Below are 22272 nucleotides of genomic sequence, written 5' to 3' on the forward strand. Positions count from 1 at the left end.
GAGATTAGCCTGCTGCCACTCTCCGACGTTACCAGCTACCTGCCCAGGCATGGCCAGGACATCCCAGGCCAGCAGCATGCACGAAGGCCACAGTCAGGCCACTCATGAATGGTCTCATCGCACAGACACTCGGCAAACTGGGACCAAAGACTAGGCTCCCTAACCTTGGGCCCTGCTACTAGCCACTCCTACTCTGCAGGCCTCAGGCGAGCTCTGTCACCTAACATAGTGACATCACCACACACCGGTGGGCTCCAGGCTGCTCTTCCTGAGATGAGGCACAACGAACGTCTTAGAAGATGCAGGCTATAAATACCCCCGGCTTCTCAGAACTGGTTTACAAAAATAATTGTGTTTTCTTAAAAAAAAAAAAAAAAGATTATAGGCAAGTATGGGTCTAGCTATTTTTAGCTTCTATTCAACTCTGTTAATTTTTCTCATAACAACCATTTTTTTTTAAACCATCCCCCTCTTGTTTGTAACTGCACTCCCACTTGGCACAGGGACAGGGCTGGGGGGCCAGATGTGACCACACAGCCTTCTGTGACTATGGTGCTTGAGGGCTGGCCAGAAGTGCCAGGTATCTGAGAATCACCACGTTCCTGAGCAAAAAGGCACATGTGGCCGCCTCATCGGAGACCGATTCTGGGTTCCATGCGGGAGACATCTGGGGGGTGCCTGAACCTGTCCCAGTCCTGAACCTGTCCCAGACTGCAGGAGTTCCAGAGGAGACCAAACTGGGGTTCCTGGCCTGCGGGGCCTACGAGCCAGCAAGGGCACGTACAGGGCTGATTGGTGGCCCCTGAAATGATATGTGCACACCTGATCGGGGACCTGTGATGTGAAAAGGGGCCTTTGCAGCTCTAATTAGGCTAAAGATTAAATCCCCCTGGATGATCTGGGGGGGTCCCCGTTCACTTCATCATCCAGAAGAGAAGACAACCCTGCAGAGGGTGCCAGGTGACCACGGAGGCAGGGATGGGGCATGGTGGACACCAGCCAAGGACACCTGCAGCCACCAGATGCTGGACGCAGCCAGAAGGACCCTCCCAGGAGCTCTGAAGGGGGCCAACGCTTTGATCTTGAACCTGTGGCTCCTCTACTGTGAGAGAACAGATTTTGTAGGTAAAAGCCACCTGGTTTGTGTTCATTCGCTACAGGCAGGCTACTGCCTGGGCCCCTCACGGAGGGCGACAGAAATCACAGCCCAAATCATCAGCCTCACAACTACCTTCTCCCATCGATGAAGGACCCAGGGCCACACCCGGGAACCCCACGCTCCAGTCCTCGCGTATAGCCAGGAAAGCGAGGCCAGCAGGAGGATTCCTCTGAGACAGGGACCCCCTCCCAGGAGGCTCAAAGAGGGGCAGAGCGTGCCTTGGGCCACCTGGAGAGCCGTCCCAGCCCCCAGGGGCACTGCTTCTAAATACAGGGCTCTCTCTCTCTGCTAAGCACTCTGTCAGATCCCTGCCCTGAGGACCAGGCAGAAGGGAACTTGCCCATTCGCAGAATTTTCTTCCCCAAACTCTCAAGTTAGGTAAAGGTTTAGCTGACTGCTCAAACCTTGTCCTGGGAGACAAGGCTGTCCTGGGGAACAGTACGTGAAACTGGGGTGCTACACTCAAAACAGTGAAGGAGGCGGCCCAGGGCAGCAGCTGCAGGCGCCAAGTCCGGGCCAGAGGGGCCCGGGTGCCAGTCCACACTTTCAGGCTTATTAGCACGAAGCTTGGTCCAGCTGTTGCCCACAACCTTGAGAGACAGTGTCCTCAGGGCTAAAGTCCAGCAACCAGAACCCTGTGCACCATGGGGTGGGGTGTAAAATGGCACAGCCATGTGGGAACAGTTTGACTCATCCTCAGAAAGGAAAACCCATCCCCATATGATCCAGCAATCATAATGACGGAGATTAGCCCAAAAGATCCGAAAAGTGGGGCCTCAGAGAGACATTCGGACACCCAGAGGGGCATTGTCCACTCTACTCAAGAAGCAGCGATGGCCTGAGCGCTCCTTGACGGGCGAATAGAGGAGAAAACATGGTCCATCCACCCAGGGACAGGATTCAGCCTTACATAGGAAGGAAATCCTGTCACCTGCTGCCACGCGGCTGACCCTTGAGGACATGATGGTGGGTGCAGTGAGCCATCCACATAAGGACAAAGGCCATGTGATTCCACTTCTGTGAGGTCCCTGGAGCAGTCACTCCCATAGAAACAGGAAGTAACATGGAAGATGCAAGGGCAGAGCTGGAGCTTAAGGGGGACAGAGTTCTGTTTGGGCCGGACGGTAGTGACAGTTGGGTAACAACTGCAGTGTACCTAAGGCCACTCAACTGCACCCTGGAGATGGTTAGAACTGTAAGTCCTCTGTATATTTTAAATAGCCCCAATCCCACAATGCCATGCTAGTATCCGACTCAAGGGAGATACCGCCCATCTCACCTATGGCACACAGTGGGTCCTCCATCACTGGTTTCGTTCATGGGTAAATCGAGAGTCAATGAGCTGGTTAATGACACAGGAGACATTCAGAGCAAAACAACCTGAGTCAGAAAGAACTGGCTAAACACAGCACCCAGAGCAGAGAGGTACCCCGGGAGGTGGGGAGGGGCAGACCTCGCCTGCCAGTCATCATCTCTCACCTCTTACTAACAAAGGCAATAATTTAAAACGTCCAGTTTCATGGAAAGATTCCAACTGCCCCTGTTCCTGCAGAGAGCGACTCCGTTTTTGCATTAACCTCTGTGGAGAAGTCCCGTGTCCTCTGACCCTCTGTTGAAACCATAAAAACGCAGGCGTTCGTACTACCCAGGGTGCGGCCGGCTGGCCCTTGGCAGCTCCATGACTCACTGGCTCAAACCTCTCCCTCGGCCGCCCCGACTCATACCTGCCAGGTGAAGTCCAGCGGGAGGGGCAGCAGGCCCCGGGCCCAAAGTGCCCCGGGCGGCAACCCCAGCTCTGCTGCCTACCAGCCGCACTTCACCGAGCAAGCAGGGACCCCTGGGGACATCAGCCTCCTCACCTGTGGAGTACAGAAGAGGCTGCCCCCGAAAAGAGGACACCTAGGTTCAGAGCTCAGAAGGCTGCTGCCCAGGGCCTGACACAGAGTGGGCTTGTAGAAAAGGCCTGGCTACAACCTGGGAGCCCCATTGCCAAGTGCAAGAAGGACCCAGATGGGAAAGAAAATCAAGGCTGATGCTTCACCTGCCTCTGACCACACACTGAGGTCACCGCCACCCATTCTTAGCCATTATTAAATAAAGTCCACAGAGGTGGCCGCGGCGAGGGTCAGGCTTTGATCCTCCTGAGGCCTAAGGGGGTCTTCGGAGCCCCCTCCCAGAGGGGCCCCTGCCCACCATGGTTTCTTCCTGCTGCTCTGTGGAGGACATTGGCCTACCTGGATTGTGTTTGGATCAACTCTATTTCATGGTTAAAACTATTTGGATTGGATTGTGAAATGTGGACAGCACACGGCCCCTCCACCCCTACCCTGCCCTCGGGGTTTGCAAAGTCAAGGACATACTGTTCCCCGCACCAAAAACACACAAAGCACACCTCAGGCTTCTTCAGGACATGAACCTGGCTCCTCTCAGGTGCAGAGAGGTCGATTCTACTACGACAGGGAGGTGGGTCCTCTGTAGAGAACGGGGCTGAGGGCCCTTCTTTCTCTCACAGATGCAGACACACCCTTTGCAGGGTCTCCCTGGACACCCATCAGTACAGCCCAGGCACCCACAGGCCCCGGCCCCAATGCACCCTGGGGGAAGGGGCTGAGCCAGCCCATGCAGGCTGGTAGGACCCGTGGCCGAGGCCCTGACTCCCACTCCAATCCCGGAAGCCCACTTTGAGGGCACTTTGATGGAGTCCCAGGCTTCACCTCTGAGTCCAAAGTTCCTCCTGGTGGTCTCAGGGTCCGTGACTCTGTTTCCCCATAAGTCCCGCCAGGCAGAGATGGAGGTGACTCGGGCCACAGGGAGTCCTCCAGTAAGACATCCTGGACCAGGACATCTGTCACTGACCACACTGGACCAGAGGACACTCCCCCTGCCCCAGCTCACCTTCCAGACACAGCTGTCTCCTGGAACCTCCCCACTCCCTCCCATGAACTTGGTCCATTTGTTTATTCTTTTTAGATAGAGAAAGGCACCAGGGAGCACGCGTCTCACATCACGGCACAACAAGGCTCCAGAGAGGCGCTCTCCCCACTGTGGGCCCCTCCAGGGCAAGGGCCTGGCAAAGACCCCCTCTCACTTCTGCATCCCCCACTTCTAGCCAGGGGTCAGGCACAGGCATGACCAGCGAAATGAAGGAACCTTGGGTCCGCCCAGGATGTTCTGGTGTGATCCGGTTTCCCGCTGGCCAGTGCCATCTCTATTGTCCATGTCCAAGTGGCCCATGCAGCCCCCAGGAAGTGGGAAGGGACAGCCAGGAGCACACTGAGGCAAAGCCGACCTGAGTTGGAATCTCGGTTCTACCCTTCGTGTGCTCTGTGACCTCAAGTAGACTGTTTGGCCTCTCTGAGCTCAGTGTCCTCCTGGGCAAAGTAGGGGGCTCTCTCTTCTTAGGGGCAAGATGAGAACGGGATACGGTGTCCAGGGCAATAAGGACACATAGTAGGTTCCTTAGGAAACAGCAGCAAGCCCTAGGAAGACGGATAATAGTGGCCCTTCCTTCCCCACTAAGAAAGTGCAGGCAAGGGACTCAGTTGGCAGACCTGTCATCAGGGGGCAGGTCCCCGAGGTCACAGTACGGCCCTGCTTCTCAACACTGCTTGCCCTCTCCCACTCCTTCACCCTGGCAACAGCTGAGGCCACAACCACACGGTTTCTATTCAGGGGACCTCCTAACACAGGAATGACGAGCAGATACTTCGGGTGTCGCCGTTCTGCAGGTGAGAAAACTGGGCCTTAGAGACAGCAAGTGGCTGGCTCGCATCCCACACTCACCCCCATTCACTCTGAGAACCGAGACCAAGGACGGGCCCACCTCTAGAGCTTCCCACTCCCTGGAGCGCTCCCCCTAACACAGGTGCATGACCACCCTGGCATGACACTCATGCCACAGAGCCCTGAGGACACGGCAGCCAGCAACCAAGGCACACACACCGGACGCAGAGAGGACCTTCCCACGCCAGACAGCAAAGCTGAGCCCCAGGGGCCACACATGGGGCTCCTCACTGTCACATGTCCACCTGCCACATCCAGTCGCAGGCTTCACACGGCGAAGGTAGGAAGCAGTTTTTCCACAGCTTCCCCTAGTGACAGATGTCCTTTGTGGTTTTCAATGTGAACTCCAAAGAGGCAGTGTGGCCTGTTGGGTGGCGCCTGAGGGACCTAGGCCTGAGTCAGCCTGACCACCCACATCTTGTGGCATGTGTCCCCCTGTATGCCTCAGCTTCCCCTATGTATCCAATGACGGGCCTGCATGAGGCCACCTCGCCTGATGTGGGATGGTTGAAGACTGCAGCCTCGGGTCACCCAGGGCAAAGCCACTTATGGCCAGTCAGCTACACCTGGAGAGCAGCGCCCAGGCTCCTCCGCCACTTTCAAATCCCCTGCAAGGGAGCAGCGGCCGCCTTGTTCCGAGGTCTCTCGTGTCAGGCCAGTGCTGCTTCTTCACATCCACTAACTGCTTGAAAGCACTGCATCCAGCGCTGCATTAAAAATTAATTACACATGCTATTTTATTGCCAGTGCATAATGTAATGAGCACCAGCTGTGCTAAACAGCCAAACTCCTTTTTAAGACAGCTATAAAAAAAAAAAAAAGGAAGAAAGATAGAAAGAAACTGCACTTCCAAATGCCTCTCCCGTCAGAGCAGAAAAACAGCAACATCTTGTACGGATTTGAACAGAATTCTTTGATTTAGCTCTGCCTGCAGAACGTCGTAAGGGCCGGCGCGGGGACTGAGACCGTCGGTGTCAGGCTGCGACAGTGGGTCTCCTCCGGGTGCGGCTAGGACCTTTTATCTAAGGATGGTCACCCCCGTAGGAGTCCCTCGGCTGGCCCTACTCCTGGCCCCTTTGGCCCCTGGAGACGTGATTTTCCAGCTACACTGGACGGGGGACTTTTCAGGAGTCCACTAAAGCCCCTTGTCACCTTCGGCCACCTACAAGGCCCCGGAGAATGGGCTTCCTGCAGCTCTCTGTGGCGCCCCAGGCACTTCCTCCAGTGGCCGAGGGTGGCGCCTGGTTGCCAGGCAGGTGGTGGAAGAAGACCTCGCAGCAGAGCATCCCAAGAGGACACGCCAGCGCGGAATCCAGGAACTGGCAGGAAGGACTCTCCGGGGACGCGGTGAATGCTGGGTCCTGAGTGCTGGGAGCAGCAGCCCCTTGGGCAACGTAAGCGTGCAGATGAGTCTGAATCTGTAATAACTCCCGGAGAGCGCTTTATCTACCAGAAGCCAACCCCACTGACCCCGGGACCTGGACGACCCTAAAGACGGCTACTGTGCAAGGGAGCCAGTCCCAGGGCACCAACCGGAAGGAGGTCCGTCCACAGCCTCCCTTCTCTTCTTCACCCCGTACTCACCCCTCCCTCCAGAGTCCCAAAGGAGGGCCTAGTGCCCACTGCAGCCCTGCTGAGCATCAGCGGGGGCTCGGGGAGGAGGCCGTCTGTCCGCAACGCTGCTGGGCTGCACATGGATCCTCCGCTGTTAATCAAACCCAGTTCAGAAAGCAACTCCAGCTTGCTTCTTGTTCTGGTATGAAATGTGCAAAGCGCAGACCATATCATTAACATAAAACTTCCAGAAATAAGGCCACTTTCCAGACAGACTGTATTAATTGCATCAGGCCTCTGCAGCGAGGGTGGTCTAATCCACGGCCTCCCATTGGACGGCTCCGGTTATAAAACCGACACAGAAGGAACGCTGGGATATAATTGAAGGAGGAGAAAACGATAGATTCTACTGTTCAACCCTACTATTTACTTACAGGTATTCTTTTATCTTTATTGTCCCTTTAACCCATGCCAAGAAACCCCAGACTAGTTAAATAACACAGCAAGCACAATTTCAGTAGAAAAGTAAATTGAATTTAACTTTACAAGATTGCCCTGTGATTTCAGCATATACTAATGACTGCAACTGACTCCCTCTATTAAATCCAAACACTTCCACTTCCCTGAGCGGGGATCCTGTGTGTTCTTGCATGAGACCTTGAACTTCTCCAAGCGCATGTATTAATCACTGTGGCTGATGACCATTTGCAGCCTTTAAATATGCAATGAAGTGTCTACATTCCTTTTTCGCCTCCTAAGCCTGGTGCATGATCTGCGGCAGCCACGGCGCTCAATACCTTTAAGTGTGATGCCAGGCATGCAGCTTGAGAGGACCTCCACACAGCGCCAGGCACCCAGCACGGCCAAGCAGGAAGCCCTTCTTCTGCTCCTGTGGGTCCGCTCAGCACAAGGCACTGTTCTCACACTCAGCACCTGGCCTATGTGACCCCAGGCAATCCCAGGATCAACCCCAGGAGCTAATATTACCCCCAATTCACAGGTGGAGAGATGGAGGGAAGGAGAAGGACCCTGGCCCATCTGAGGCCACCCAGTTCACACTGCAACCCCCAGAAATCTGATTTGCTCTATGACCACCTTCCAATCACAGAAACCTCAGAGCAAGAAGCGCTGGGGGATGGGGAAGCCCAGCAACCTTCAGGTGCCTCCTGAGTCCTGGGGAGGGGACTATAGTGGGAAGTCCCCCTGGACCTCTCCAGGAGCCACTTCTGAGGGGCTTGCTCTTACTTCCCACCCTCTGTCCCCATATCCATCATGGAACCCCCACCAAGCCCCATGCAGCCCCCAGTGATCTGCTTCAGAGAACAACATGAAAATGTCTCTGTGAATGTGCGTGTGTGTGTGTGTGTGTGTGTGTGTGTGTGTGTGTGTGTGTGTTGGGGGGGAGTGTATTTAAAAAAACCCAAGGCTCAAAGAGGAGCAATGACATCTTCAAGTCCACTGACCAGACAGGACCACAGGCGCCCCGCAGCCTTCACCTGGAATTTCTCAGGGAAGGTTTTTGAGCCCCAGCAGGGCCTCAGCTCAGAGCCCCACATTACAAGAGCAGAGTCCACAGGAAACAGACCCACCCAGAGTCCCTGCTTCCCGCTGTGACCACCGTAGGAGGCCCGGGGTGGGGGACTGAGCTTCTGGGACACTGAGATGGAGGTGAACCACACCTGTACGCTTCCCCCCCCACAGACTCACACCTTCTATAAATAACCGAGAGTGCATTTACGGCACACAGTTAACCTGTGTACGACACATTTGCACAGGGGCTTGCCCTATGAACTTCAAGAGATGGGTTCAATGCATCCTCATCCAAAAAGGGACAAAAAGGGACAAAACAAAGTGAGAACGGCAGCCCTACTCCATTGGTACAGTGGACTGCTTCCTCCTAACCGTTACTGGGAATTGAGCGACTCCATTCCAGCTACTAATTAAACAGGCACTAAAAACACTTAAACAAACAGCCCAGTCACAGGGACAGAAACCACAAAGGGACAAGAACCACTGGAATGGGATATTTTCAGGTATTGAAATTGATCAGCAAATATGACAGTCCACTCTAGTGCAGGCTAATATGACAGTCCACTCTAGTGCAGGCTAATATGACAGTCCACTCTAGTGCAGGCTAATAAGCAGGGACCAAAGGAAGAATGAGAAAAGCATTGAATGTGGAGCAGAGGGTGAGCTGACCACTGTGGTCCCAACCCCAGGAACAGTGCCTCATCCTTGCCCACTCTTCTCCCCAAGCATGGCATTGCTCGCAGGCCAGAGCCCTGGAACTTCTGAAGCCCTAAAATCCAGAGATGCGCCCAGGCCACTGACGAGGTGGGTGCTGGACAAAGGCGACTTTCTCGCTGCCTGCTCTCCCACCTTCCCACCACTCTTACTTCAGGTTCTCACCCCATACCTTCTTCCCCGCAGCAGAATGCAAGCTGCAGGCGGGCAGAAGCCCACACTCTGTTTGCAGGGTGCCTAAAAGCAGATGCCCAAGAGATGGCTTTTGGCTGAAGAATGAGCGGGTGCATGTGAGCCGTGAGACCACCACGTCTCCAAGGCTCATCCATAAAGTGGGGGAGTAAAGCGTGAGTCTGCTGTGAGGACTGCGTTCAAGAACGCATGCAAATGTCTGGTGTCAGGCAGTGCCCACGCTAGGCATGGCCCTTATCAGGAGCCCAGTAGAGTACATGGGGACGATGATGGCAGAGTTCACAGGGAGTCAGGCAGGGCAAACCTTGCTCATCCTCACTGCACAGAGGCAGAGGCAGTGTGGCTCCCTGGGAAGAGAGGTGGCCTGCTCAGGAGGCCTCCCAGAGACAAATCCCAGTCCTGCAGCCTTGGCCCAGCCACATGCCCTCCCAGACTTTGCCCCCACCTCCACCCCCATCTGCACAACTGGACTGCAGTGGCTCTTGCCTGGCACTCCATAAAGCTGCCAGGAGAGCCCACCCTGTCAGGGAGGTGCCCTGTCCCGTGGCTAACTCTCCTCCACTCTGGCAGCTTCTAAGGAGGGCCAGAGCCAACAGAGGGTTAAGCAAACTCGGGTGCGCCTCTGGCGAGGAGATCGTGTTTCTACATGCAGGACTTGACCCAGTCCGGTCGGTCTTAAACACTCAGGCTGATCTTTGATAGCGTGGCCCCCCCAGTGGCTGCAGGGCTGCTGCACTAATTACAGGAAGCCATGAGAGTGGGGCAGCCACCCAGACAGAGCAGACAACCCTCGCTGGGCAAAAAGGTCCTCCCCAGACTCACAGAGCAATCGACAACCAAGCCAGTACAGGAGCCCCAACCACCCTGGGGAGCAGGCAGCCCCAGACAGGCAGCCAGCTTCTTTACAAGTAGTTCCAACTCCTTCCCGGGTGATTCTGATCTTTGAGCATTTAAGGCACAAGCCCAGTAAAAAAAAAAAAAAAAAAACAGAACTTCCCCCTGGAAGCCAGATCCTATGATGTCATCACCCGTCATAGCAGGGTGGCACTGAAGGCTGCGGGCCACCCCACCAGCAGGAAGGCCAGGAGTTCCTGCCCTGGAGCAGAGGCTAGCAGGGGCCATTTGCAAAGCTCATGCTCCACCAAGGACTGTCCCTTGGGACAGCATCAATGAAAAGCAAAACCTGCTCAATACAAAGTCTTCCTTTGACATCTTGAGTCAAGAGAAAGCCTGCAGTGTGCCTGGTGACGGGACAGGAACAAATTGAATCTGCCCCAGCTCTGCAGCCACCCTCTCCTTTCCTAGCCCCTGCCACAGAAACCAGGCCACAGCCATGGCCACGTGAGTCTGTGTCAGCATCCTGGCTCACGCAGCCACCGCGCACTGCACACCAGGCCTGCTTGAGCTGCAGTGAGCGCCCTCCGCCCGCGAGCTCCTGGGGAACCCAGGCCACAGGACTCTGGGTTCTCTTTGGGGACAGAGTGGGGAGGAGGCAGAGGCTGAGTGTCGCCTTGCTGCCCTGCCTGCCCGTCTGTCTGCGTTATGGGCAGCCACATGGCCTCCCAGGGGAGCAGGGGGAGCGGGGGCAAGCACAGATGTGAAGGTCTGAGGTCCGCCCAGAGCCAGGCCCCTGTCCCTGCCCACCCCACCCCACCCCCAGAATGTTTCACTCCCTCCCGTGGCCACAGCTTTTTAAAAGGCTCCTTTTGAGCAACTTTTTTTTTTTCCTTAATGGGCAACACATTGTCCCAAAGAGAAACTCAGCATTTCGGATGGCTCCGGCGATGCACACAGACAACCAAGGAATCTCCCGGCCTCGTCAGGGCGGCAGGGGGGCAGGGGAGCAGGGGCAGAAGAAAACCTCAGATGTTAAGCGTTATCCAATTAAGCTTTAGCTAAACAGCCCAAAGAGATGAAATTTGGAGGCTGGGCAATGCATTCTGGGAGTGGGGGGGTCAGGGGTGGAGGGACCTCCTGACCCATGGGGACCAGTCACGGGTTTACAGTTCTGTGGACATCCTTCACCGCTTCCCAGAGCACCCCAAAAATGCCTTTTGGGTGAGGGTTGCTCTTCCTCCCTGGGTCCCACCTTAGGTCCCCTGCTCTGCCCGGGCACATCCCGCCATCCCCGGGAGCCCACCCCCCCATCGCGGCGGCCTCGTTACCTGACAACTGACACTGGCATCCAAAGGGAGCCTCCGTCTGACCCTCACCCTGAGTCCCGTCGCCCGAGACCGGGCGTGCGCTGCAGCAGGGCAGCGGGAAGCAGGGCGGGAGAGCGCCCAGGGCGCGCAGAGGTGGAGTGATCACGGATGTGTGAGGGTGGGAGGAGGCAGCTATGGGGGCCATCGCTGGCAGCTGGGCAGGCCTGCACGGCCCTGGAGAAAAAACAATAGAAAAGACTGGTCAGTCGGGCCCTGGACTGCACAAGGGGCTTAGGGCATGGGAGGGGGCCCAGGGTGCAGGGCTGCAGCCAGCCTTCAAGGGCCGGAGGCCCCCGGGGTGCCAGGCCCTGCAGGGAGGGTGACCAGGGCACAGGCAGGGGAGAGGGGGTCAGGGAAGTGGGCAGGGGGCACTGGAGAGAGTCCTGTATCCACAGCTGCCAGGTCTAGGGACTGACACCCCACTTCTGGGGGCCTTGTGTCGGGAGCTAAGGCACATAGGGACTGTCAGGGCCCCACTCCCAGGAAAGACTCTTCCAGGAAGGGTCTTCTGTAGCAAACTGGAGCAGGCTCCAATTGGGGATTTCTTCCCCCAGATCTGGGCTACCCCGGGAAGTACTGGGAAGCTCGGAGCCGCCACCGTCTGACACCGCGATGGGCTCTTGGGACAGGCCTGGGCTCCTCAAGTCCACCTCCAGGGGGCTGGGCACTGGGGAGCGGGCTGCCTAGCTAACTACTAGCTGAGGCCCCTCTCCAGTCCCCCGCAAGCAGCACCCAAGCCCAGGTTGCTTTCCCTCCTCCCTCCACCCCCAGGAAAACCTGGCACGGCCCAGACCCCTCTTCATGTCTCAGCCCTGGCTTGGGAGTCCCTGCTTCCCCCACTCGCCACCCCCAGCGTCTGACAGCAACTCGGAGGGCCAGGCCAGGGCCCGCCTCGCCTCCGCCCAGCCCTACAGCTCGCCTGGGCTGCCGGCAAGGCCTGCGTTTGATTTGGCCGTTTATCTTACATGGCTAAGAGACCACCAGGGCAAAACATTTGTGTGAAGCCCTTGCCAAAACCACAAGTGAAGAAGCCCAAATTCCCTGGGTAAATAATTGAGCAGGGAAGCATCAGAGAGACAAAAAGAAAACATCAACGAGATGATGGGCAGCTGAGCCCAGTCCGCTCGCCAGAGAGGCTACAGCACCTCACCTCCCAGCCCAGGTCTGCATGAGGGGAACTGGCCCACTCCACAGCCACCATGTGTGACTCCCCCATCCCAGGAAGAGCCACTGGGCTCAGCAAACCCACTGCAAACCAGGAACCTGTCTGTCTTCATGTGACTGAGCTTCCTAATATGCCACGGTGGGCATGGACCTAGGACACCCATTGCACAGACCAGGAAACTGAGGCCATGACTCAGAAAACTGCAGATCCCAGCAACCGACCCCATCAAACCCTGCTGCCTGGCTCTAAAACCAGAGCTCTTTTTTGACATGCTCTGTTTCTCTAAAATGTGAATCCAGGATAAGGGTCTTCGTGGCATGTGAGAAGAACCCCAGCTTGAAGCTTGGGAACTCTGAATACGTCCTGCCAAGAGGCCACAAACAAAGCTAGTGCCAACACTGCCCAGGCCCATGAAGACTTTGCACTAGGCTAGCCCAAGCCCCCGGCTGTCTCAGAACTGGCCACAGCCCCAGAAGGGCCTGGCCAAGGAACCCCTGAGCAGTTCCAACCCCAGAGGCTGACAGGAAGGTCAAGCCCCAGATTTAGTGTAGGCACCGAAAAAGGTCTGCATCTGAGGCCAGTGTCACCTGCCTCCTTCCGGAAGTCTGCCCTGGACAGCTCTTGCCTGAACCCCCAGCCTGGAACTGGACATTGTACATCTGACCCTGTCCACTACAGGCCTCAAAGACCTACATGGAACCTCCCTCAGACCATGGTGGGCTCTGGACCCTCTGTGGCCCTGACAGTGGCTTTGTGCTGAGTATACCCTAACCACCTGTTCAGCAAGTGGGAATAAGTGGGGCCTGAGGCTTGGGGAGCTCTGGACCATGAGTCCAGCTATATCTTCTGTTTCCCTCTATGGCTGCAGTTGGGGTGGAGGGACCAGGACACCTGGTATCCTGACAGCAAGGGAAGGGCAGGGAAGCCTAAGAGTCCTTGACCTCAATCCAGCCATCAATAGCTGTATAGAGCCAAGTCCAGACTCTGGCTCCTGGGCTCTGGGCAAGATGGCAACACAGCCAGCAGCATTGACCCCAGCTGTGCAGCACCTCACAGCCTGGAGTCAGCTGTCCCAGATAACACCCACCTGACTCCATTCCCCTGATGAGCAGAAGAGGCAAGGAGCAGGAAGCAAAGGGCAGCAGTGGGCTAGACCAGAGTCTGTCAGCGCAGGTCACATACCATAACACAATGCTCTGCACGGGGTTGGGGCTGCACCCCAGGGCCTCCTTAGGAATGCTGACCACACTGAAGTCCCCTGCTTCAGGAGTGGCTCAGAAGAAGCAAAAGAGCAGACTGCAGAGTGAGGGCCTGTGGGACTCTTAGGCTACCCTCTGCCATGCAGGAGGATGTCCCTGGGGGCGGCTTAGACTGCAGCTCTCCCCAAAGGTGGGATTCAAGAAGCCCCCTCTGCAGCTACAGCACAAGTTAAGTGATGCAAGAAACCATCCATCATATGATTCCGTGGATAGGAGACATCCAGAACAGGCAAATGAATGGAGACGGAAGGTCCAGGTTGCCAGGGGCTGGGAGCTAATGGGTGCAGGGTTTCTGTGAAGGAGTATAAATTAGATTATCTGCAATCAGACAGTGGTAACGGCTGCACACACTGTAAATATAATCAAAACCACTGACAGACGAAATGGTGAATTCTACATTTAGAGAATCTTAAAAAAAACATCAAAGGTGAGGACATTGTCTCTAGGCCTCAATACCTGTCCCAGGCCATCTCCCAGCCCTGCCCTTCCACGAGGAGGAGTGTTTGCCTTTAAAAGTGCAGCCAGGAAATCTGGAGTTGTGGGTAAAGAGCACCTGAGAGCAGCGAGCCAGGAAGCCCAGAGGCAGCGGCCTTGGGGGTGGGCCAGGAGAGAGCCTGGGTTCACATCCTTCCTCTGCCATCCCCTGGCCATGTGACCTAAGGTGATCACTTTCTCAGAGCCTCAGCTTCCTCATTTTGAAAGGGTCAGGACAACATGAACCAAAGTTAGACATCTGGTAAACTTAGTCACCGTCTTAGTGACCACCAGATGATCAGATCCCTTTCTAGTTTTCTGTTTTGGAACTTTCCCTACTCCCAAGGGTGCTTCTCACAGCACTGGAGCTGCCTGGTGGAGGGAGCCTACAAAGCCTGCAAGTCACTGTTTTAAAAAGAAAGCTTTCAGGGGCTAGAGGTGTGGCTCAGGGATAGTGGGCCTGCCCAGCTACCTAGAAGCCCTGGAGTCCAACCCCAGCATTACGAGAGTAAATAAAAATGTAAAATGATTTCTTTTGCAGCCCATGGGTTCCGTTTGGAATCTGAACAGACCCCCATGCACCTAGGGATGCCAAGCCACCGTCTCAGTTTTAGGTTGGATCCAGGGGGCTTATAAATAAAATCGTGGCTGGCTTGATTTTTTTTTTAATCATGGAAGTTCACTTTAATTAAGGAAAAATAAATAAACGTTTAATACCTGAGTTATCTCAAGCAAGCCCAGAGCCTTCCTATAGGGTAGCATATCCCACTCTCACAAAAGAGGAAACTGAGGCTGGGAAAGACTGAAGAAGGCGCCCAGACGCACTGGGCTTAGGAAGGCCAGAAACTGCCACCGGGCTCTCTGTACAAAAAGATACCCCAAAAAGTCTCCCTAAAATGCTTCCGAAGCTCCAGCATCATCGGGCGCGAGCTCATTTCAATGCCTTCCCGGCCCGAAGCATTCCGAGGGGTCTGCAGCCCTCCTCCCTCCCGGGGCCCTGCAGATGCTCCGCTCCAAGCCTCACACATGCGCACTAGCGGCGACACGCCCACCTTGAGCGTGCAGACACAAAACGCCTGGAAACGCCCCACCCCGGCGAGAGGGGAGCCAGCCCGGCCCAGCGCCGCGTCCCGTGGCAGCAGCCGCTCCGGGATGGCAGGACTGCAGATGCCGCGTCCCCAGCCAGAGAGGTGGCCCGGAATACACTGCGCGGGAGAGGTCTATTTTTCTCCCTACTGGTGCCTTTCAACGGATACATTTTTTTAAGGCGAGAACTCCTACTGATAGTGCAGAAATGAGTCATAGATCAGCGAAGGAGACAGACAGGGAGCCAGGCATGTGAGCGAGGGACACTGGCAAGGGAACCTGACAGTCCCCGCGCCCCCTCCCCCCCATGCCAAGACATTAATTCTCACAAGTCGGAGAAAATTACTATGCATGAATGCAAAAAGCATGATCAGGAGTAATTAACATGGCTTCATATGCAAATTTTATTAATGCAGAAGTACAAAGTCATTATGCAAATGAAACTTACGTCAACTCTCTTGACAAATATTCATCTCTGAGGCTCAAGTTTCTCCCTTTTTATTTATTTATTTAATTTTCTCTCTCTTCCCTCTCCCTTTTTTCCCTAGGTTTTTTTTTGGGGGGGAGGGGGTAAGAGGGAAGGGTGGAGGCGCTGGTGGCCGATAAGGCGGCAGCAAGCCACAGGACTGTATGACAAGTTTGCAAAGTTGTTTTTCAACCAGAAAAATTTATTCTTGCATTGTTGATTTTTTTTTTTTTTTTTTTTTTTTGGTGTGGTTGTTGGCAGGTACAAGACAGCTCATAGGAGAAGGAGAAAATTTAAAAAAAAAAAAAAAAAAAAAAAAAAAAGCTCTGGGCAGCAGGCAGCCAATCAAAACGCCAGAGCCTGTAATGAGGGCGATTGATGGCTGTTTGGCTTTTACTGCAGGGTAATGAACTAGAATCCAGTCTGAGGAGGGGGGAAAATATGAATATTCATGAGACTGTGCTCCTGCCTTTGATGATTAAAGAAATTTTTAATATTCAAATAAGCGCTTGCCAAGTGATTAACAAAGAACAAGCACGCAGAAATATGGAAATGGGAGCCGCGAAAGATTTGAGAGGCGAACATACTGTGCTGGAAAGGCAGCCCCAAATTTCATAAACAAGATAGGCAGATAACCCAATTCACACGCGGGCAAATAAAAACATTTCTTCCTGATCACTTAAATATTTTGCCAGCTACTTTGTCTTAAAGATGATAAAAATGCTGTGTATTAAGGGGGGAGGGAGAAATAACATGAAGTCAAATACACTGCTCATATTTAAGAATCATTATCCCAATCCTAGCCCGCCTCCTCCCACCCCGAAGGGAAATTAGGATTCTTTTTCCGGTTTGCTAGAGAGAAAAGATGGAGGTGAACCCAGCTCAGTTTGTAACCCATGTCGAGATGCAGGTCTGCCTACTTTGGTACTGTGTTCCGAGGACTCAGCCTAGATTGGCACAGCCATGACATAACCTGTGGTCATTTGTTGCCCCTAGCCAGGTCCAGAGGCCCAAAGACTGGGGGGCAGGGGGGAGGGCAGCTAAGTCTACAGAGCTGTGGGTGACCGCTGTTGTCCACAATCTGGAATCTCATGGCCTCCTCAGACTCAGGCCCTGCTCTAAGCACAGAAAGAAAGTGGACATCAGTAAAGCCTGGCTCATCTTGAGAGGTTAAAAGGACTCAGACCTTCAGCACAGGGCCTGACCCAGGCATCTTTAGGTCCAAAAATAGACTGTCACTAGCCATCACCAAGGGGAAGTGCCTCCACAGACCCTGCAGCCTCCATTAGCTGTCTGCTAAGGCCCCGTGCTCATATTGTAACAGCTCCACCATGGGTTCACACTGAAGCACATAATAACAGTATTAGCTGGTAAAATGATCCTGCAGTTAAAATACATCTAATTAGCAGCCGATGACATCCATTTTGGCAATTTCCTATTCGAAAGAAGTGGAGTGCCACCTTAAATGAGACAGGCACAGGGTCTCACCCGACAAGACCCGACCTTCCCATCATTATGTCTTTCTCCCTTTCTTTGCAGGAGGAGGGGGGGTGGATAGAGGGTGGAAGAGGAGCCCAAACAGCAGGAATAGAGAATAATTCTAAGGAACTTTCTTTGTTGCTCAATTTCAGACCTACAGGAGTCTGGGGGTGGGGGCATACAACCAAGTAAATTTCTCTGCTCCTTAAGTGGGATTACCCCAAAGTGCAGGAACCAGCAAACACTGGAACTTGATTTCATTTCATTGTAAAAAATAATATCATCATCATCATCATCATCATCATCAAACATGAAAACCTCAACTCCAGGGCAGGTCTCCAAGACAGGAGCAGAGGGCAAGTGGACATGTGCATGGCCCACTCACTGCCCCACAGCAATTGGGAGACCTAGAAATTCTACCCACGAAGCCAGGGCTCCCCAAGTCCCACCTCTCCCCACTGGATTCTCATTCTAAGTCAAATATGACTGTTTTGCCTGAGTGCCCAGTGGCCAGCCCAGGTCTCCAGTCCCTGGCTGTCAGAGATTATGGTTTCAGGGGTGAATGTGGACGTGTCCTTTGGAAGGACAACAAAAAAGTGAGGTTTCACAAGGGTTTGCACAGCTGTGCTTACAGAGCTCCTCCCTCCAGGGTCATCACACAGGAGACATAAAAATCACAGTTCAAACCCACGATTGGCCTCTACAGGCTGAAGGACAGCAGCCCTTACAGGTGGCTGGGGAGGGTGGGAATTTGGATGCAAGTGAAAGAGCCGTATGAACTTCATCCACAGTCAGCCAGCTGGACTCAGAGAGGGCCACTGCCAGTGCAGGGCAGCAGGTCATGGCCTCCAGGAACACACATCTGTTCAACTCTGGACTTGAGGCTATCTCTCCCACCACTTCTCAAATGACCACTCTGAGACACCACCAACCATCCACAGCCCTGTGTGGACACCTGCCATGAGAAGATCTGGCCACCCAGAAGAGGCAAGAAGCAGGTCTCTTGGACAGGAAGCGAGGCTGTCTCCTCGTAGCTCCTCCCTCCTCCAGCACTGCTGAAATCTGTCGTGGTGAATCACCACTTCAACTATTTCCTCTCCCCAACATGCTGCCCATGTTGTGCATCCAAGGAAGGAGACAGGAGAGGCAAAGGACCTATCATGCCCCCCAAAACACTACCAAAACTTGTTTTCTTCCTTCCACCAGGGTTTGGAAAAGGAACCATCAGCCAGGGCAGCTGCTTCTTGCAATTAGAATCAGCCACGCCCCTTTCCCGGGTCCAGAAGCACCTGCTTTAATGGCTGCCAACCCCAATTTCCTCAAGATGCAAGCTGCTGAAATCCTCTGGGGCAGCAGAGACCCTTTCTGCACCCTGAGCCTAGGATTGGTAAAGCTGTATCGCCGTGGCCCTTCCAAAAGAGCCCCCCAAGGGAGAGAGCAGAGGAAATGCCAGGGGTTGCTGGGTAGGAAGGGTGCCCCCAGACCATCTACGCAGAACCAACCACTCAGGGTGAGGCAGAGGAGGTGACCAGCTATTTGGGGCTCACCTTCCAACCCCTAAACCAGAATCTGCAGAGAGGAAATTTGCAGCTTGGACTCCTTTCCTTCACGTCTCTCCAGGGGTTTCCCCCTGGAGCTCTCTGAGCAGCTGGAATGCAAATAAACTCCAACCATGCTGAGGCCTGTGTAGCACGGCTTTAGGATACACATGGAAAAAAGAACAGGACCCCTCTAGGGTGACCGTGGCAGGCAGGGTCCACCAACCTGGGCCCAAGATCCTGGAATTGGTAGGCCCGAGGACAACAGAGGATGAGGCCATGTGTTTGCCAAGTTAGAAAAATGTGTGCATGCGCATCTATAGTATACAGAGAGATCACACATATATGTGCACACAACAAACACATCTATATCAGCAACAGGGACATGTGGAAGTGTCTGCAGGCATCACCTGGAGTCTGTAGGGGCCAAGGACAAAACTCGGGTGGATAGGTTCTCTGAATCTACCCAGTATCTAGCAGAGGAATTTCCCCTTCTTCCCCTGATTTAGGCCTTCTGGTCAGAAGCTGAGTAGCTGCTTCATTCGATCTTTAGCAGCTCCTACCCTGAATCCTTCAAATAAAACTCATCCAAAAGCCTTTGTGAATTTTACCTCCACATGTGTCCAGAGCAACCAACGGTGTACTACAAGTATCTGCAAGAAGCACGGCTGGATGAAGATGCAGTCTACACACTGAACTTACACGCTGGCTGCATCCTTTGCATTCTAAGATGAAGCATTTGGGACTTGAGGTCAGGGCCCCACACCACTTTCTCAAATGGAGCTTAGAGACCAGACTCCAGGGACAAACTTGCCAGGCATCTCTCAGATGTCTCCCTTATTTAGAGCTAGAAGAAAAATCCACAGTGAAGACAGAAGTCACAGGTCACACGAGGGAGATAAACCAGGAAATGAATCTTCAGATTCGATGCCCACCGTGAGTTTTCATCTGAGGACACCTTTTGCTTTCCCACCAGCAGCCACTGTGCCTGATGGGAATAACGTAGAAACGCGAGCCCGACTCTGTTAAGAATCGGGTCCTTCGTGAAACAGGCCTCAGAACGGGTGTGCTCCGGAAGTCATTGTGGTTCCAAGGTCCCACAGACTCCAATACTGGCTTTAGCTCAAGCACCGCACGAAGGAGGCAAGAGAATAAATAGAAGGGGGAAGGAAGTCGGGTCTGCGAGCATCCCGGGGAATTAAGAATGAAAATATCACAGTCCAGCCAATAAAAAGAACATCAAGGAAACAGAGTGCCCGGCAAGGAGGCTGCCGAGTGACCCAGGCAGCCAGGGCAGAGGGCTGCTGAGGGCGCAGGTGCAGAGCAGCCCTGGGCTTGAGGAATGCAAACGCCACTGGCCCTTTTAAAAAGAGGGGTCATAAAATCCTACCTGGGCAGGAAGAGGCCAGGGGGTTCTTGTTTTTAGACAGCATAGAAAGGAACTTGGTTAATAGAAAGTTGGGGGGGAAAAAGAAAAGAAGCCAAAATGTAAACATCGGGAGCTGCTAGGCTAAATGCACATGTTGTTCTTACTTGTATTTATTAGTCAGAAGCAACTGATCTCCACTACCACTTTAAAAAAAAAAAAAATCTAGCTCTCCCTGGATTTTGTTGACGATTGAGTCTTTTTTTCCCCCCTTTCATTTCCTTTTACCTTTTCCTAATGGACACGTAGAATCCCGAGGCCCTGACGCCCTGCATCACGTAAGCACAAAATCTTTCTATGGTCTCTTTCTGTTTCTAAGCCAAGTCTGAAATGTCACTGACTAAAAAATTGTACAGGCCTGTAATTACTTTCAACCAAGTAGTTCCTTTAACTGAGTTTTCTGTATGTAGATGGCATTTAATATACATATTATGAGCCTTCTTTTCAGTACAGTAGCATTTGACGGCAAAAAAAAAAAAAAAAAAATCACAAATTTCCTTCTAAGGGCGCAGCCTGACAGCCGCCCCTTCTTACTTATTTTTTGACGTGAAATCCATTTTCATCTCCTAACACACCAGAGGTGACGTGCAGTGTGTGCACAACAAAATTTGTAAAAATTAACACTTCGCGGGATTAATTTAATAAAGATTGTTAGCACATTAACACTGTAACATTGCTCCTTACGATTCAATCCAGCCTCGCTCGCCACGCGGCTGTAACAGGGGTTTACGTTCTGCTGAGGTTTATACCGCTATTTAATGTAATTAAAGAAACCGGCAGCGCAGTCCTCAATGGAAATATCATTTCTATTGCGGAGTATTCCCATTAGAAATTGGGGAAATCATGGCCCGCCGACTTTGATTTTGTTGTATTTTTTTTTCCCTTGGCTGTCTTTGAAACCGAGCTGAGGGCTGGACCTGAGACAGAAGCCTGCACAGCTCATCTCGCGACAGGACTCCCAGTGTTTATTTTTCACCTACTTGTTTTTGAAATTGTTTTTTTAAAAAAAAATACATTTTTTTAAATCTGCAAGTCTACATTTGGCTGTAATTACCCAGGAAGCCCTCTGCCCCGCCAACAGCATCCCATCACAAAAATGATTTCTAGATGCCCCCCCTAAAATGTCGTGGAAGGAGCTTAGAGGAAGGGGGGTCACCGTCATCGCTGATCTCAGGCATTAACAGTGACAGAGCAGCCAGGATCTCCCCCCCACAGGCTCCCATCCCAGATCAGGGCGAAATTCCCAACTGTAACCTCAGAGGAAGAATGCAGCAAGTACTGCTCAGGGAGCCTCAGAAACTAAACAGACACGAAACCAAACAGGAAAAAAAAAAAAAAAGGATCCTTGCATAACATCACCAAAATGGCACAGAAAATGAAGTCTTGGGGCTGAAATAAAGGAACCCTGACTCAGCTCTCCGGGCCCAGAGCAGCCTCTCCGCCTCCAGCAGCCAAGTACACACAGAACGGAGACCTTTCTTCTCTATCCCTGCTCTCTACAAGCCCCTGAGCGGCAGGGGTGACTAGGTAGCTTTCCCCCCTCTTCCCTAAGTGCATTTTAATACCCTTATTCTACATCCTAATTTCTTTGGGGAAAAAAAAAATCAGTGTCACTAAAAAAACGTCACTCTGTTTTGCAAAATCCAGCAGCTTCCTTGGCAGCAAGAAAGGCTGGCTGGCATTATCCCCTCATTTGACAAAACTACTATTTCTGGGCATGTGCTCAAAAACAGGTAGGAAGCAAATGCTGAGAAATAAGGAAGTAGAAACGGCCAACAGATTTTTCACTACCGAGAACGCCAAGCGTAAACATGATTTATTTAGCTGTGTTTAACGTGCCCGCCCCCCAGTCAGCTACAAGCCCACTTGGGTTTGAGGGAAGGGTGGGTAGGAGGGGACAGGAAGGGGGAGCAGGGAGGACAAGCGGGAGGGAAGAGGCGGCAGCACTGTAGGGAGACTTCCTGAAAGGTTCGGATCAGAGTTTTGGGAGACCAAGAATCTTCTACCCCAAAATATATGCATGTGTCAAAGGAAGGCGGGTGGCACGAGTCTGCTGGTTAATTAACGAGCTGTCACTAACAAAAGATGGAAGAACCCGTTCACACAAACAACGTCTACACGGGCGGGCGTCCTGTAACTCCTCGGCAACCTCCCTACCTTTCTGCACAACGTGTGGGCCAGATGGACGGCCGGAAGGCTCCTGGGATTGGGAGGTTATGAGCTGCTTCCCCGTCCAGCCACAG

General features: G+C 53.3%; 1 protein-coding gene across 4 annotated transcripts in view; it reads right to left on the reverse strand.

Moving 5' to 3' along the window:
* Bcl11b (BCL11 transcription factor B) overlaps nucleotides 1-22272 on the reverse strand; it is a 91500-nt gene that overhangs the window by 40905 nt on the left and 28323 nt on the right. For 2 of the 4 annotated variants that reach the window (XM_013362230.4, XM_005333900.5), the window contains exon 3: nucleotides 11098-11310. The exons of the other annotated variants lie outside the window; for them this stretch is intronic. In XM_013362230.4, the coding sequence (XP_013217684.2) occupies nucleotides 11098-11310 (213 nt within the window). The remainder of the gene's footprint in view (nucleotides 1-11097; nucleotides 11311-22272) is intronic. 4 annotated transcript variants of the gene reach the window in all.

The sequence above is a fragment of the Ictidomys tridecemlineatus genome, chromosome 5 (genome assembly GCF_052094955.1).
Source record: "Ictidomys tridecemlineatus isolate mIctTri1 chromosome 5, mIctTri1.hap1, whole genome shotgun sequence".
In the NCBI taxonomy this organism is placed as follows: domain Eukaryota; kingdom Metazoa; phylum Chordata; class Mammalia; order Rodentia; family Sciuridae; genus Ictidomys; species Ictidomys tridecemlineatus.